We start from the raw sequence: 15,049 nt of genomic DNA, 5'->3' as shown, positions 1-15,049 counted from the left end.
GCCCAGAGAAGGGAAATAACTTGAATGAACAGGTTAGGAGCAGGCCAGGCGCTGTGGCGAGTGCCTGTAGTCCCAACTCGGGAAGCTGAGGCAAGAGGATCGCTTGAGCCCAGAACTCAGTGAATAGCCACTGCACTCCAGCCTGGGCAACACAGCGAGACCCGCCTCAAAAAACAAAAATAGAAACAAACAACTAGCTTAGGCGCAGAACTGAGACTCAAATCTAGGTTTCCTGCTCACCCCCCACACCTCCCAGGGCCCCGCTGATTCCTCGTGGCTGCTAACTTGGAGCCGCCCCAAAGCCAGGTCGAAGGCGAGTCTACCGGCCCTGGGGACTCCTGGCCCTGCAGTTCGCATGGAGGATGGACGCAGTCAGGCTCTCCGGGAGCTGCGGGAAGCCCCAGGACTTGGAAAAGCCTCAGAGCGCGCCCCTAGGGGAAGGAGAGCTCGGGACCTCGAGGCGGCTGGAAGTCGAGGGCGTCCCCAGGGGTCCGTTTTGCGCTCGGGTGTGGAGAACGAAGCCGAATGCTGGGCTCTGGAATCCCCTCCAGAGCTCTCGGCCGGCCAAAGCGCGGCCGCCCCACCCCCGGCCCGCCAGGCGCAGTCGGCCCCGCCCCCTGGAGCTCCGTTCCCCCGGCAGCCAGCGCCGCGCGCAGTCGGCCGATCCTTCCACCAAGGGAGCTGCGTCCCAGCCGCCGCGCTCCCCGAGGCCCTGGGTTGTGGGCTCCCGGCCGTCCGCGAAAGCATGGCCCGGCCCGTGCAGCTGGCGCCGGGCTCGCTGGCGCTGGTGCTGTGCCGGCTGGAGGCGCAGAAGGCCGCGGGGGCTGCGGAGGAGCCCGGCGGGCGCGCGGTGTTCCGCGCCTTCCGTCGCGCCAACGCGCGCTGCTTCTGGAACGCGCGGCTGGCGCGCGCCGCCTCGCGGCTGGCCTTCCAGGGCTGGCTGCGGCGCGGGGTGCTGCTGGTGCGCGCGCCCCCCGCCTGCCTGCAGGTGCTGCGCGATGCCTGGCGGCACCGAGCGCTACGGCCGCCGCGCGGCTTCCGCATCAGGGCGGTGGGTGAGTGCGGGACCCGGAGGGGAGGGGCGTCCCGCGCCAGCTGTGGGCTCCGAGCTCCTCTCTACAGGGGCGAGCGCGGCCCGGTCTTTTACCACAGAGGCTAGGCGCCGCTCTGAGAGCCCGGGGGCTGCGGTTGGGCGGCCGGTCCGGGGGGCCAAAACGCCCCGGAGACGTTCCCTCCCGCTTGGACACTGCAGCTATAGTCCCCAAGGTGTGCCTGGCCGCTGCTAGGACTGGCTCCGGGCTGCGTCCGTTCCTCGACTCTTAAAGCCCGTGGAGTGCACAGAAGGAACTTTCTGCTTAGAAAAGTGATGCTCTGGATAGAGAGGCTTTGGGCCAGCGGCCACTGTCTAGGCTCCACCGGGGCGGTTAGGAAGGGTACCCCAGGAGAATGGCCAGAGTTTACCAAATCTGGCTGCTTTATTATTAATTTAACTACAGATCCGCAGCGGACGGCATTCTGCTTTTCACGTCCTGCGGTGTGGTGGTCTTGGGTCGGGACCTAGCAGCTTTGGGTTCGTTAACTTCTTGGGGAAAACAAATAAGTAGCGTCTCGTCCCTTTAGCTGAATAGACAGGATTCCACCTTCACAGTCTTTTCACACTTAGCTGTTTGTTAGACAACAGCAGCTTTTTGCCTTTATAAAATAGCTTCTCATTCGAGAAACTAAACCACTGCACCCGTGAGCGGTCTCTGACTCTGGGCACTAAACCCAGGCAGGTGTGTCAGCTCCCTGTAACAGCCTGGTTCTTGTCTGCATTTATGTGAGGCTGCAAAGGCCATTTGATGGTGTGTTGACAAGTCACCAGTTGTTCAGCGCTTAATTTTCATTCTTACCAAGGAACCACTCTGTGTTAGTCCATAAATCATCTTCCATCCGAGGAGAAGGAGCCGCAAATAAAAAACATTTGTTTGGCCAGGCGCGGTGGCACTGTGTAATCCCAGCACTTTGAGAGGCTGAGGCGAGTGGATCACCTGCGGTCAGGAGTTAGAGACCAGCCTGGCTAACATTCTGAAACCCCTCAGGAGTTCAAGACCAGTCTGGCTAACATGATGAAACCCCGCTTCTACTAAAAATACAAAAATTAGCCGGGGCGTGGTGGCAGGCGCCTGTAATCCCAGCTACTTGGGAGGCTGAGGCAGGAGAATCGCTTGAATGCAGGAGGTGGAGGTTGCAGCGAGCCGAGATAGTGCCGTTGCACTCCAGCCTGGGTGACAAGAGTGAAACCCCATCTCAAAAAGAAAAAAGAAGAAGAGGAAGAAGAGGAAGAGGAGGAAGAAGAAGAGGAAAAGGAGGAAGAGGAAGGAGGAGGAGGAGGAAGAGGAAGAAAGAAGAAACATGGCAGTAAGAAGCAAGCACCTGACTGACCTATAACTGTGTATCATCCATTCAGAGATGGTATTACCACATCCCAGCAGCCAGTGCTTTAAACCTTCACTTCTCACTCCATGCTGTCTGTTCCCTCTCCTCCCCACCCCCGTTTTTCTTAAGAGCTCACTGCAAAACCACATATACACATTTCCTCTCCTTTTACTTGCAGGAGTGGAGTGAAGAAAATAGGTTTCTGGCTCTGAGAACAGTGAACCAAGTAGCCAAGCCAAAATACGAGCGAAGAGGTCTTTCAGACAGGCTCGATGAAAAACTCTTTTCAGTTCTGCATCCTCAGTTTTTCTGGTTTGAATTAGTGGTTACATTCTCAGGTCCCCCTTTTCAAAGGGTGAGCATAGAGCATATTGCAGAGAGGGAGTGGGATGCAGGGCGGGGGGTCTAGACCTGGGGGTGAAATAAGAGTGGGTTTGTGCTAAGTCACGGGCCGCCGCTAATGCCCCAGTGAGCAGTGTTAAATGCTGGTGTCTGTGTTGGTTATGTTTACTGCCATCTGAAATATGCAGCACACGTCACCTATTGCTCCCATTCTCTTCTGCCCAGTAGGTAATGCTGCCTCATAGCACAACTTAGGATGCAGTGGACACTGTATTCTATGGGGTGTGCAACACAGTGGACTTCCCCTGGGTCATCACCCTTGACTTGAGTCTCCTGGCAGGAATGATTTTGAGTTTTTTAAATTTAATTTTTTTTTTTTTTTTTTGACAGAGTCTCTCTGTTGCTGAGACTGGAGTGCAGTGGTACAATCTTGGCTCACTGCAACCTCCACCTCCTGGGTTCAAGTGCTTCTCCTGCCTCAGCCTCTGGAGTAGCTGGGACTTTAGGTGCCTGCCACCATACCTGGCTAATTTTTGTATTTTTAGTAGAGATGGGATTTCACCATGTTGGCCAGGCTGGTCTCAAACTGCTGACCTCAAGTGATCTGCCCACCTCAACCTCCCAAAGTGCTGGGATTACAGACGTGAGCCACCGTGTCTGGCGATTTTTGTTCTTTATAATATTTTTATTTCTTTGTTTAAGCCCTAACCATGGCAAGGACAGATTTTGAAGTTGTTAACAAGTCCTGATAAAAATTTGAATATTTAGCTGGGATTTGGACAAAGCCACCCATTAGGACAGTTTGAGGAGCAAAACGGAGAAAGATCTTATTTGATGCTGAGTGATGGGTACACCTGGGGGACAAAGGGGATGCTTTTGCTTTGAATAGTGTTGCTAATTGCCAATTTCTGGTCTAACTTGGGGTCCCTAGGTGCATATCTAGGGAGGAGAAGGGGCAGCTCTTGGGCTATAGAGTCCTGGAGGGTGGCGAAGGCAGGAGAAGCTGCTTTCCCCAAAAGGAAATGAAAGTTTGGGTCGGCTTGCTCTCTTGCTCTTGCAGCGCTGGCTTCCAGGAGGGTGGGGAAAGAGCTACTGTGGACTGTTGCAGGTTGTTGCTCCATTCTCACTGTTATTTTGTGGGAAAGAGCAAAATGCTAGAAAAGGACACAGAGTCAATCTGATCTCTTTGCTTTAGATTGTTTGTTTGTTTGTTTATTTTTGAGACGGTGTTTCACCCTTGTTGCCCCAGCTGGAGTGCAATGGCGCGATCTTGGCTCACCGCAACCTTCACCTCCTGGGTTCATGCGATTCGCCTGCCTCAGCCTCCTGGTAGCTGGGATTACAGGTGCCCGCCACCACGCCCGGCTAATTTTTGTATTTTTAGTAGAGATGGAGTTTCACCATGTTGGCCATGCTAGTCTTGAACTCCTGACTCAGGTGATCTGCCCGCAGCGGCCTCCCAAAGTGCTGAGATTACAGGCATGAGCCACCGTGCCTGGTTAGATGTTTTTTTAAAGGCTAGTTTACTGCTGCGTAAAAGCATTAGGGTATAGGACATATTGCTGGCTAGCTCAGGCAGAAAATGCAGGGAGAGAGGGATGGCGTTCAGCTTTATAAGTCCAGCTGTACTGCCTTGGGTCCTTCTGAACTTATGGACCTGGGACCTATAAGGTACGAGGAGGGAGCACCCTAGCCAAGCACACTGGAGTGACTGGAGCCCCAGGTGCAGACCTGAACTTAAGTCATGCAGAGGTTTATGTTTTCTCCAGGTTTTGTGCCTTTTCTCTCCATCTTCATTCTCTCTGCCTTACCTTTCCTCTGGTAAGAAAAATAGTTCCCAGACAGAGATTATTTCTATAAAAAGAGAGACATTGGATCTTTAGCTTGATTAATAAGGGGCTAACTCTGCTTTTGTACTCCAGTCCTCAAATGTTGTATTTTTCTTTTCTTTTCTTTTGTTTTTTAAGTGGAGACGAGGCCTTGCTCTGATTCCCAGGCTGGTCTCTAACTGCTGGGTCCGAGGGATCCTCCCCCCTCGGCCTTCCTTTCAAAGTGCTGGGATTACCAGTGTGAGCCACCTGGCTCAAATGTTTTGTTTTCTGTTTTTCATTAGCCAGTGGCATTAACAAATGAAGGAGTGAGTTCTGGAAGCTGGAGGGAGACTGCTGCCTAACCAGCTGAGCCACTGGGGAAGGAGGTACTACAGGGAGGTGGGACACCTGTATTTGTTTGGAAGAATCTGTTGCTACTCTGAGAATGCACCTAGTGGGACAGGAAAGATTAACGGTTGGTGGCCACTTGGCCAAACAAGTTTGTTCCCTTCTCCTGAAATTTATAGCTGGGGTGTCTCTACCCTGTCACCCCCAGCAGGGCCTTTCATCTTTTCTCACTGAATAAAAATGCCCCAGGCCATGCCTGGTGGCTCTTGCCTGTAATCCCAGCACTTTAGGTGGCTGAGGCAGGGGGATCACTTGAGGTCAGGAGTTTGAGACCAGCCTGGCCAATGTGGTGAAACCCCGTCTCTATTAAAAATAGAAAAACTAGCCTGGCATGGTGGCACGTGCCTGTAATCCCAGCTACTTGGGAGGCTAAGGCAGGAGAGCGCGGGAGGCAGAGGTTGCAGTGAGTGGAGATTGTGCCACTGCATTCCAGCCTGGGCAACAGAATGAGACTGTCTTTAAAAAAAAAAAAAAAGCACCAAGTGCTGGTGGCTCTTTTTAAATACTTGCTTCATGAATTCATTCATGAGCCAGGTACTGTTCTAGGTGTTTCTGTGTGTTTTGTTTTGTTTTGAGACAGAGTCTTGCTCTCTGACTCAGGCTGGAGTGTAGTGGTACAGTCATGGGTCACTGCAGCTTCAACCTCCTGAGTGCAAATGATCGTCCTACCTCAGCCTCTTATGTGGCTGGGAACACATATGCGCGCCACCATGCCTAGCTAATTAAAAAAAAATTTTTTTTCAGTAGAGGCAGGTCTTGCTCACTATGTTATCCAGGTTAGTCTCAGACTCCTGGGCTCAAGCAATCCTCCTTCCTCTGCCTCTCAAAGTGCTGGGATTACAGGCATGAGCCACCTCGCCCAGCCGCTTCTGTGTTTTTTGTTTTTTGTTTTTGTTTTTTGAGACGGAGTCTCAGTCTGTCGCCCAGGCTGGAGTGCAGTGGTGTGATCCTAGCTCACTGCAACCTCTGCCTCCAAATCCTGAATTCAAGGGATTCTCCTGTGTCAGCCTTCTGAGTAGCCGGGACTACAGGCGCGTGCCACCATGCCCAGCTAAGTTTTTTTGTAATTTTAGTAGAGATGGGGTTTCTCCATGTCGGTCAGACTGGTCTGGAACTCCTGACCTCAGGTGATTCATCCACCTTGGCCTCCCAAAGTGCTGGGATGACCGGCCCACTTCTGTGTTTTAATGCATCTTTCATTCAGACTTGCCTCTGCTAGAGGGAAATAGAGTCAGGCTCTTTTTCCACATCCAGTTCAAGAGGGGATAGCTGAGTGGGAGGCCATGTGGGAACCAAGCTGGTTCACACAATCTTCTCTATCCCACAGTGACTCCTCTGGGTACTACAGGTTCTGCCTTTAGTTAGGCAGGAGTTCTTTGTTCTTTGGGAGGTGCTGAAGATCAGGCACGTCGGGTTGGCCAAAGGGAAGTGATGGGAGGATCTTCCACCTCTCCTCATGCTCCTCCTACCTGATCCCCCAAACCCCTCTGAGCATGGCCTTCCAATCACAGAGAGATATTAAGGCAAAATTGCAAGTACTCTAGGAGTGTAGAGTGTAGTATCTGCACTAATGCTAGATGTTGACTGGTTTCAGAATCTATCCTGGGATCTGGTTTGGGAGAGGAAGAACAGTGCTAGGGTACTCAGTGCCTGATGCTGCAAGAATTGGGCAAGTCTCTGGACCACTGTTCTTATTTGTTCTGTGACTTAGGGAATGGTGTGGGGGAGTGTATTATAAATGGTGAGGCAAGGGAGTGGTCTGATTCCTATTCTGTCTTATTTTTGAAGTCCTACCTTGAATGACAGTAGGGCATCTTGTAGCACTTCATACCTAATGGAATTTTGTAGGTGAAGTTTATATTTAGGGAAATGCACACATCTTAAGTTTACTATTTGATAAAAATTTCAAATGCATACATGTGTGTAACCCACATTCCTAGCAGGATTAGCACATTATCATTACCCCAGAAAGTTCCTTTCCCAGTCAGCTGTGCCTCAATCCTCAGAAATAACCACTATTCTGAATTTTTTTTTCCTTTTTTTCTTTTTTTTTTTTGAGACAGAGTCTCGCTCTGTCACCCAGGCTGGAGTGCAGTGGTGCACTCTCAGCTCACTACAACCTCTGCCTCCAGGGTTCAAGTGATTCTCATGCCTTAGCCTCCCGAGTAGCTGTGATTACAGGTGTCTGCCACTACACCCGGCTAATTTTGTATTTTTAGTAGAGATGGGGTTACTCCATGTTGGCCAGGCTGGTCTCAAATTCACAACCTCAAGTGATCCATCTGCCTTGGCCTCCCAAAGTGCTGGGCTTGTAGGCGTGAGCCACCGTACCCGGCCAGGCTTTATTATTTATTTATTTATTTATTTATTTATTTATTTTGAGACAGAGTCTTGCTCTGTTGTTCAGGCTGGAGTGCAATGGCACGATCTCAGCTCACTGTAGCCTCCACCTCCTGGGTTTAAGCAATTCTCCTGCCTCAGCCTCCTGAGTAGCTTGGATTACAGGCACCCGCTGCCATGCCTGGGTAATTTTTGTATTTTTAGTAGAGACAGGGTTTCACCATGTTGGCCAGGCTGGTCTCGAACTCCTGACCTCAAGTGATCTGCCCGCCTCGGCCTCCCAAAGTGCTGTGATTACAGGGATGAGCCACCATGCCCGGCTGGCTTTATTATTATTTTTTAGATACAGGGTTTCATTCTGTCATGCAGGCTAGAGTGCAGTGGTGCAATCATAGCTCACTGCAGCCTTGAACTCCTGGGCTAAAGTGATCCTCCTGTGTCAGTCTCCTGAGCAGCTGGGACTACAGGCACCCACCACCACATTTGGCTAATTTATTTTTATTTTTTGTAGAGATGGAGTATCCCTGTGTTGCCCAGGCTGGTCTTGAACTCTTGGGCTCTCACTTCTCTGGGCCTCTAGTTCTCTAGGTGTGAACGGTCCTGCCTCTGCTTCCTAAAGTGCTGGGATTGCAGGCATGAGTCACCGTGCCTGGCCTGTTTTTTAACACATAAGTCACCTACCTTCTCATTCTATCATGCATTGGGCCTTTTTAATATCCTTCCCCTTACGCGCATTCCTACTGAAAAGCACCAGTGCAAAATTATTTTCAGTTACAGGCAGCAAAACTGAGACTTGAGGAGTCACTGAAAACTGTAGCTTAAAGTTTCCAGATGACCCAGAACCACTGTGGTTAGTGAAGAAAATTTGAGTTCAATTTATTTTTTCTTTGCGTGGAGTCTTGCTCTGTCACCCAGGCTAGAGTACAGTGGTACGATCTTGGCTCACTGAAACCTCCACCTTCTGGGTTCAAGCGATTCTCCTGCCTCAGCCCCCTGAGTAGCTGGGATTACAGGCGCATGCCACCACGCCAGGCTAATTTTTTGTATTTTTAGTAGAGACGGGGTTTCACTGCATTAGCCAGGATGGTCTCAATCTCCTGACCTTGTGATCCGCCCACCTCAGCCTCCCAAAGTGCTGGGATTACAGGCATGAGCCACCGTGCCCCACCCTTGAGTTCAATTTTTTGCACTACCATTTATGAGCTGTATGTCCTTGAGCTAGTTACTTAACCCCTCTCAGCTCCATTGTCTACATGGGTACAAATGAGGACACAATAGGCCCTTTGCAGGTTGTTCTGAAGATAAGTACCTGAGAGCCTTCAGCCTGTGCCTGGTTCAGAGTCAGCATCAGGAAAACAACAAACACAAGGCAGTTTCCAGCATGGAGGGAGAAGAGAATGGGTCTCTGGATTCTGGTTCACTAGACAAACCTGTCTCTGTTAAGGCCTGTGCTAATCATTGCTTGCCTGGCATATACTTATGTTCAAGACCTCTGTTTGTCCTTCTGTCCTACCCTTCTGTCCTGTCCTGCCTGCTTAGTGCTGGTCACGTCCACAGCCGTGTGTTGTCCTGTGCCTCAGCCAGGTCCCAAGGGGTGCCTGGTGCTGGAGAAGGAGCCTGTACTGGAATTCTGATGCCTGAGTTTGCAACCAACCCTGCTGCTAAGTTGCTGGGAGCCCCCCAGCCTATCCTCTCATGTCTCTGGGCCTCTAGTTCTTTAGATGTGAACGGCTTCCTGCTCACTTTGACTCTGTTGACTGGCTAAGCCTTCCCACCTAGCTTGGCCCTGGCCTCACCTAGGTCAGCCTCCCAGTCATCTGTGTCAGGAGGCCCCAGGAAGAACAGACAGAAGCTCACACTGAAGGTGCTTAAGATATTTTCCACAAACGGGGAGATATACCTTCCTCTTAGTACTGCCCAGACATCTTGATTCTCTAATGTCATTCCCCCTTCACCAAGCATCTGAAGCTACACAGTTGTTGAAGCACTGCACCATGCTGGGCTTCCCTTGCGCTCGCAGTCATTTGTTAGGTATGCATTGAGTATTTACCCGGTGCCCAGCCTGACCAGTTGGTCCATACAGAGGGGCAAAGGACTCATGCCCTGACCTCAAGGAGCTCATAGTCTAGGGACCAGATGGATGAATAAGTGATACAGAGTTATAGGGAGCAATAAAAGGATAGCTGATCAAGAATCCCATGCATATGTGTTTGTGTATCCAAGGAAGACTTCCTGGAGGAAGTGATGCCTAAACTAAGATACGCAGAATAAGTAGATGTTAGCATAGTGAGAAGCACATTTTAAGTTGAGAGTGGGGGGCATGTGTCCCAGTTGTATAACCCACATGGGGAACCACAAGCTTCTGGGTGCAGCTGGAGCATGGAATGGGAGGTGGGCGTTGGCACAAAGGGCCTGCAGAGGGGCTGATGTGGAATGGGCCCTGAGTACTCTACTCATGCGTCTGAGCCTGAGGCCACTGAAGAGTATTATGTAATAAAGTGCATGTATGTGATTATAATCCTGTTTACATGATATATATGGTAGATACTTCCCAGCCTGAAGTATGCATTATCTTTCATCAATGGTTGTCTGGAATGGTGGCGCCTTGGAAGGGTGGTGTATACCCCCATGGGCCTACCAGAGTGCCAGTGGTGCTTGTTCAGTGGCAGATCTGACATCTGAGAAAGACCTCAAGAGCCATTCAGGACACCTAGGATCTAACCCCTAGATCCTATGAGAAGCAGCTAAGTGACCAGCTTCTCATCCAATACTCTTGAGGCCTTGGTTGCCTCATGTGTTGGCAAGTATTCTGCCTGTTCTTTTTACTGCACAGATTTGGCATCGGACTCCAATAAGATACCATCTATGCAAACACTTTGAAAAGTGCACAGTACAAACACCAGCATGTCTTTACATCTATGTGTGCCTTCTTTAATTTCTTTCATTAGTGTTTATAGTTTTCAGTATGCCTGTCTTTCACCTCCTTAGTTAAGTTTATTCCTAAGTATTTTATTCCCTTTGGTGATGTTGTCAATGGGATTGTTTTCATTTTGTTTCTTTCTTTTTTTTTTTTTTTTTTCTTTTTTCCTTTTTTGAGATAGGGTCTGGCTCTGTCGCCCAGGCTGGAGTGCCGTGGTGTGATCATGGCTCCCTGCAGCCTCGACCTCCCAGGCTTAAGTGATCCTCCCATCTCAGCCTCTCCAGTAGCTGAGACTACAGGCAGGTGCTACCGCACCCAGCTAATTTTTGTATTTTTAGTAGAGATGGTGTTTCATCATGTTGCCTAGGCTAGTGTTGAACTCCTGGGCTCAAGCGATCCTCCCGCCTTGGCCTCCCAAAGTGATGCAGTTATAGGCGTGAGCTAGGACTGTTTTCTTAATTTCCTTTTTGGATAGTTTATTGTTAATGTATAGAAATGCAACAGATTTTATGTTCAGTGTGTGTTCTGTAACTTTACAGAACTGATTAGTTCTAAGAATTTTTGTGTGTGGCGTCTTTAGGGTTTCCTATGTAAGATCATGTCATCTGCAAACAGAGATGATTTTACTTCTTTTCTGATCTGGATGTCCTATATTTGTTTGTCTTGCCTAATTCCTCTGGGTAGGACTTCCAGTAATATGTTGAAAAGAAGTGGCAAGAGTTGGGTGCAGTGGCTCACGCCTGTAATCCCAGTACTTTGGGAGGCCAGGGCGGCCGGATCACGAGGTCAGGAGATTGAGACCATCCTGGCTAACACAGTGAAACCCCGTCTCTACTAAAAATACAAAAAATTAGCCAGGCGTGGTGGCGGGCACCGGTAGTCCCAGCTACTTGGGAGGCTGAGGCAGGAGAATGACGTGAACCTGGGAGGCGGAGGTTGCAGTGAGCTGAAATCGCGCCACTGCACTCCAGCCTGGGCAACAGAGCAAGACTCCATCTCAAAAAACAAACAAAAAAAAAAGGTGGCAAGAGTGGGCATCTGTGTCTTCTTCCCAGTCTTAGAGGAAAAGCCTTCAGTTTTTCACTGTTGAGTATGATGTTAGCTGTGGGCTTTTCACATATGACCTTTATTGTGTTGAAGTAATTTCATCCCATATCCATGGATTGGGAGACTTAGTATTTTTTAAATGTTCATAATACCGAAAGTGAGCTACAGATTCAATGCAATCCCTATCAAAATCCCAACAGCTTTTTTACACAAATAGGAAAAATAATTCTAAAATTTATATGGACTCTCAAAGGATCCAAAATAGCCAGAACAATTATTATTATTTGAGACAGGGTCTTGTTCTGTCAGCTAGGCTGGAGTACAACAGTGCAGTGACAGCTCACTGCAGCCTTGATCTCCTGGGCTCAAGCGATCCTCCCACCTCAGCCTCATGAGTAGCTGGGACCAGAGGTACGTGCCACCACACCCGGCTCATTTTTAATTTTTTTGTAGAGACAGGGTCTCGCTCTTTTACCAAAGCTGGTCTTGAACTCCTGGGCTCAAGCAATCCTCCCACTTTGGCCTCTGCCAAAAATGGCTTTGAGAAAGAAAAACACAGCTGGGAGTCTCTCTGGCTTGGGGGCTGCCTGAAAAAAAGAACAACAAAAAATAAAGCCTGAAGCATCACACTTCCTGATTTCAAAATACATTACAGGCCGGGCGTGGTGGCTCATGCCTATAATCCTAGCACTTTGGGAGGCCAAGGCAGGTGGATTACCTGAGGTCAGGAGTTTGAGACCAGCCTGGCCAACATGGCAAAACCTCATCTCTACTAAAAATACAAAAATTAGCCAGGCGTGGTAGTGGGAGCCTGTAATCCAGCTACTTTGGAGGCTGAGGCAGGAGATTCACTTGAACCCAGGAAGCAGAGGTTACAGTGAGCCGAGATTGTGCCACTACACAGAGTGAGACTCCATCTCAAAACAAAGCAAAAAAACCATACACACACAAACAAAACAAAAACCAAAATGTATTACAAAGATAAAGTAATTAAAACATGTGGTACCAGCATAAACACAGATATATACAGCAATGGAACAGAATAGAGAGCCCAGAAATAAACCCACACATATATAGTCAACTGATCTTCCCTGAGGGTGCCGAGAACACACAATGGGGACAAATGGTCCTGGGTAAACAATCTCCACATGCAAAGGAATGAAATTGTACCCTTTTCTTACACCGTCCACAACAACCAACTGAAAATGAGTTAAATGTAAGACCGGACACGAAGACTCTTAGAAGAGAACATGGGGAAAAGCTTAATGACATAGATCTTGACAATGATTTTTTGGATATGACACCAAAAGCACAGGCAACAAAAGCAAAAATAGAGAAGTGGGACTAAGTACAAACACCAACTATTTATTTTATTTTACTTTATTTTTAAATTTTTATCTATTTATTTATTTTGAGACTGGGTTATGAGCCTGGCTAATTTTTGTGGGTGTTTTTTTGGTAGAGATGAGGTTTTACCACGTTGCCCAGGCTGGGCTCAAGTGCTGGGATTACAGGCATGAGCCACTGCCCCCGCCCAAGCACCAAATATTAACAGTGGTTATTTTGTTTTATTTATTTATTCATTTATTTATTTATTTTTGTTTCTTTTTGGAGACAGAGTCTCATTCTATCACACAGGCTGGAGTGCACTGGTGTGATCTTGGCTCACTACAACCTCTGCCTTCCTGCTTCAAGCAGTTCTCATGCTTCAGCCTCCCAAGTAGCTGGGATTACAGGCATGAGCCACCATGCCTGGCTAATTTTTTGTATTTCCGGTAGAGACAGGGTTTCACCATGTTGCCCAGGCTTGTCTTGAACTCCTGAGTTCTGGTAATCTGCTGCCTCGGCCTCCCAGAGTGCTGGGATTATAGGCATGAGCCGTCTTGCCCTTCCAACAGTCGTTGTTTTATCTCTGGTGTGGAATATGGCTGTGGGGTGTGTGTGTACGTGCACACATGCACTTGTAAATGTTTTTTATTTTTTCTTTTTTTTTTTGAGAAAGTCTCGCTCTGTTGCCCAGGCTGGAGTGCAGTGGTGGGATCCTGGCTCACTGCAACCTCTGCCACCAGAGTTCAAGCGATTCTTCTGCCTCAGCCTCCTGAGTAGCTGGGACTACAGGTGCCTGCCACCAAGCCCAGCTCATTTTTGTATTTTTAGTAGAGACTGGGTTTCACCATGTTGGTCAGGCTGGTCTTGAACTCCTGACCTCATGATCTGCCTGCCTCGGTCTCCCAAAGTGCTGGGCTTACAGGCATAAGCCACTGCGTCTGACCTGTTTTTGATTTTTACATATGTATTACTTTTAGTACCTTTTATTTTAATTTGAGTTTCACTTGATGGGTTGCTTCTGTAACACATTCACATAGTATGAAAGGGTATACAGGAAAAAGTCTCTCGTTTCCCTATCCCAGCCACTGATTGCCTTTCTCTGGAAATGGCTGCAGTGACCAGTTTTCTAATCCTTCCATAGCTAGTTTATAAATCTACAAATAATATGGATGGACATATCTGCCTCCATTTTTACATAAATGTTAGCATATTACATGTATTATTTTTTCTTGGAAACAAGTTTTCTTAAGTCATTAAAAAATCAACATATAAGCGCAAGGAAGTTAATAGCATTGTTCTAGGGTGCAGAAACACTAGTTCTGTAGGTTGTAAGTAGGGATTACATGACAGAGAGTTTCCTAGTTGAGTGTGTTTGGAAACCACATTTAAACAGGTTTCATGAGTGCAAAGGCTTTGGGTATGCTGATGGTCTCCATCCAAGAGGCAGGAGAATAATCTGAATGCTCCAGTCTCCTTCTACCAGCAAAGCCCATTTTTGCCTAGCTCCTTGTGGGTAGATGTTGGAGGCATTCTTGGGAAGCTCTGGGTCCCTTCAGAGTATCTTCTTGTGGAAGGAGCTGATCATCTTGTCCCATGAGCCCAGGGCCCACCTTGCAGAGAGCCATGTCTCAGAGCCCCGTTGTGGAGTGAACAGAGATCACAGTAAAAACTACCTACATCCTGGCTGGGCACGGTGGCTCAAGCCTGTAATCCCAGCACTTTGGGAGGCCGAGACGGGCGGATCACGAGGTCAGGAGATCGAGACCATCCTGGCTAACACGGTGAAACCCCGTCTCTACTAAAAAATACAAAAAACTAGCCGGGTGTGGTACGGGCGCCTGTAGTCCCAGCTACTCAGGAGGCTGAGGCAGGAGAATGGCGTAAACCTGGGAGGCGGAGCTTGCAGTGAGCTGAGATCCGGCCACTGCACTCCAGCTTGGGTGACAGAGCGAGACTCCGTCTCAAAAAAAAAAAAAATACCCAGGCCGGGCGCGGTGGCTCACGCCTGTAATCCCAGCACTTTGGGAGGCCGAGGCGGGCGGATCACAAGGTCAGGAGATCGAGACCACGGTGAAACCCCGTCTCTACTAAAAATACAAAAAATTAGCCGGGCGCGGTTGTGGGCGCCTGTAGTCCCAGCTACTCGGGAGGCTGAGGCAGGAGAATGGCGTGAACCCGGGAAGCGGAGCTTGCAGTGAGCCGAGATCGCGCCACTGCACTCCAGCCTGGGCTGGGCGACAGAGCAAGACTCCGTCTCAAAAAAAAAAAAAAAAAAAAAAAAAAAAAAAAAAAAAAAACCCACATCCCGCACCCAGGGAGGTGTGTGTGTTGGAGTATCATGGAAAGAACACTAGACATGAAGTCTGGGCCATCTGAAGAGTATTAACCATGTGACCTGAGGCAGAACAGTCCTCCCCTTATAAATGGCAGCCAC

General features: G+C 48.9%; 1 protein-coding gene across 3 annotated transcripts in view; it reads left to right on the top strand.

The window, feature by feature from the left end:
• The first annotated feature begins 652 nt into the window (after positions 1 to 652).
• STOX1 (storkhead box 1) overlaps positions 653 to 15,049 on the top strand; it is a 66,772-nt gene continuing 52,375 nt past the window's right edge. For 2 of the 3 annotated variants that reach the window (XM_050805208.1, XM_050805206.1), the window contains exon 1: positions 653 to 1,055. In XM_050805208.1, the coding sequence (XP_050661165.1) occupies positions 746 to 1,055 (310 nt within the window). In that variant the 5' untranslated portion in view covers positions 653 to 745. The remainder of the gene's footprint in view (positions 1,056 to 15,049) is intronic. The other variant, XM_050805209.1, reaches the window with a different exon arrangement.

The sequence above is a fragment of the Macaca thibetana genome, chromosome 9 (assembly GCF_024542745.1).
Source record: "Macaca thibetana thibetana isolate TM-01 chromosome 9, ASM2454274v1, whole genome shotgun sequence".
In the NCBI taxonomy this organism is placed as follows: Eukaryota; Metazoa; Chordata; class Mammalia; order Primates; family Cercopithecidae; genus Macaca; species Macaca thibetana.
Note: the sequence above shows the minus strand (reverse complement) of the source record. Positions and strands in the feature narration are given on the sequence as shown.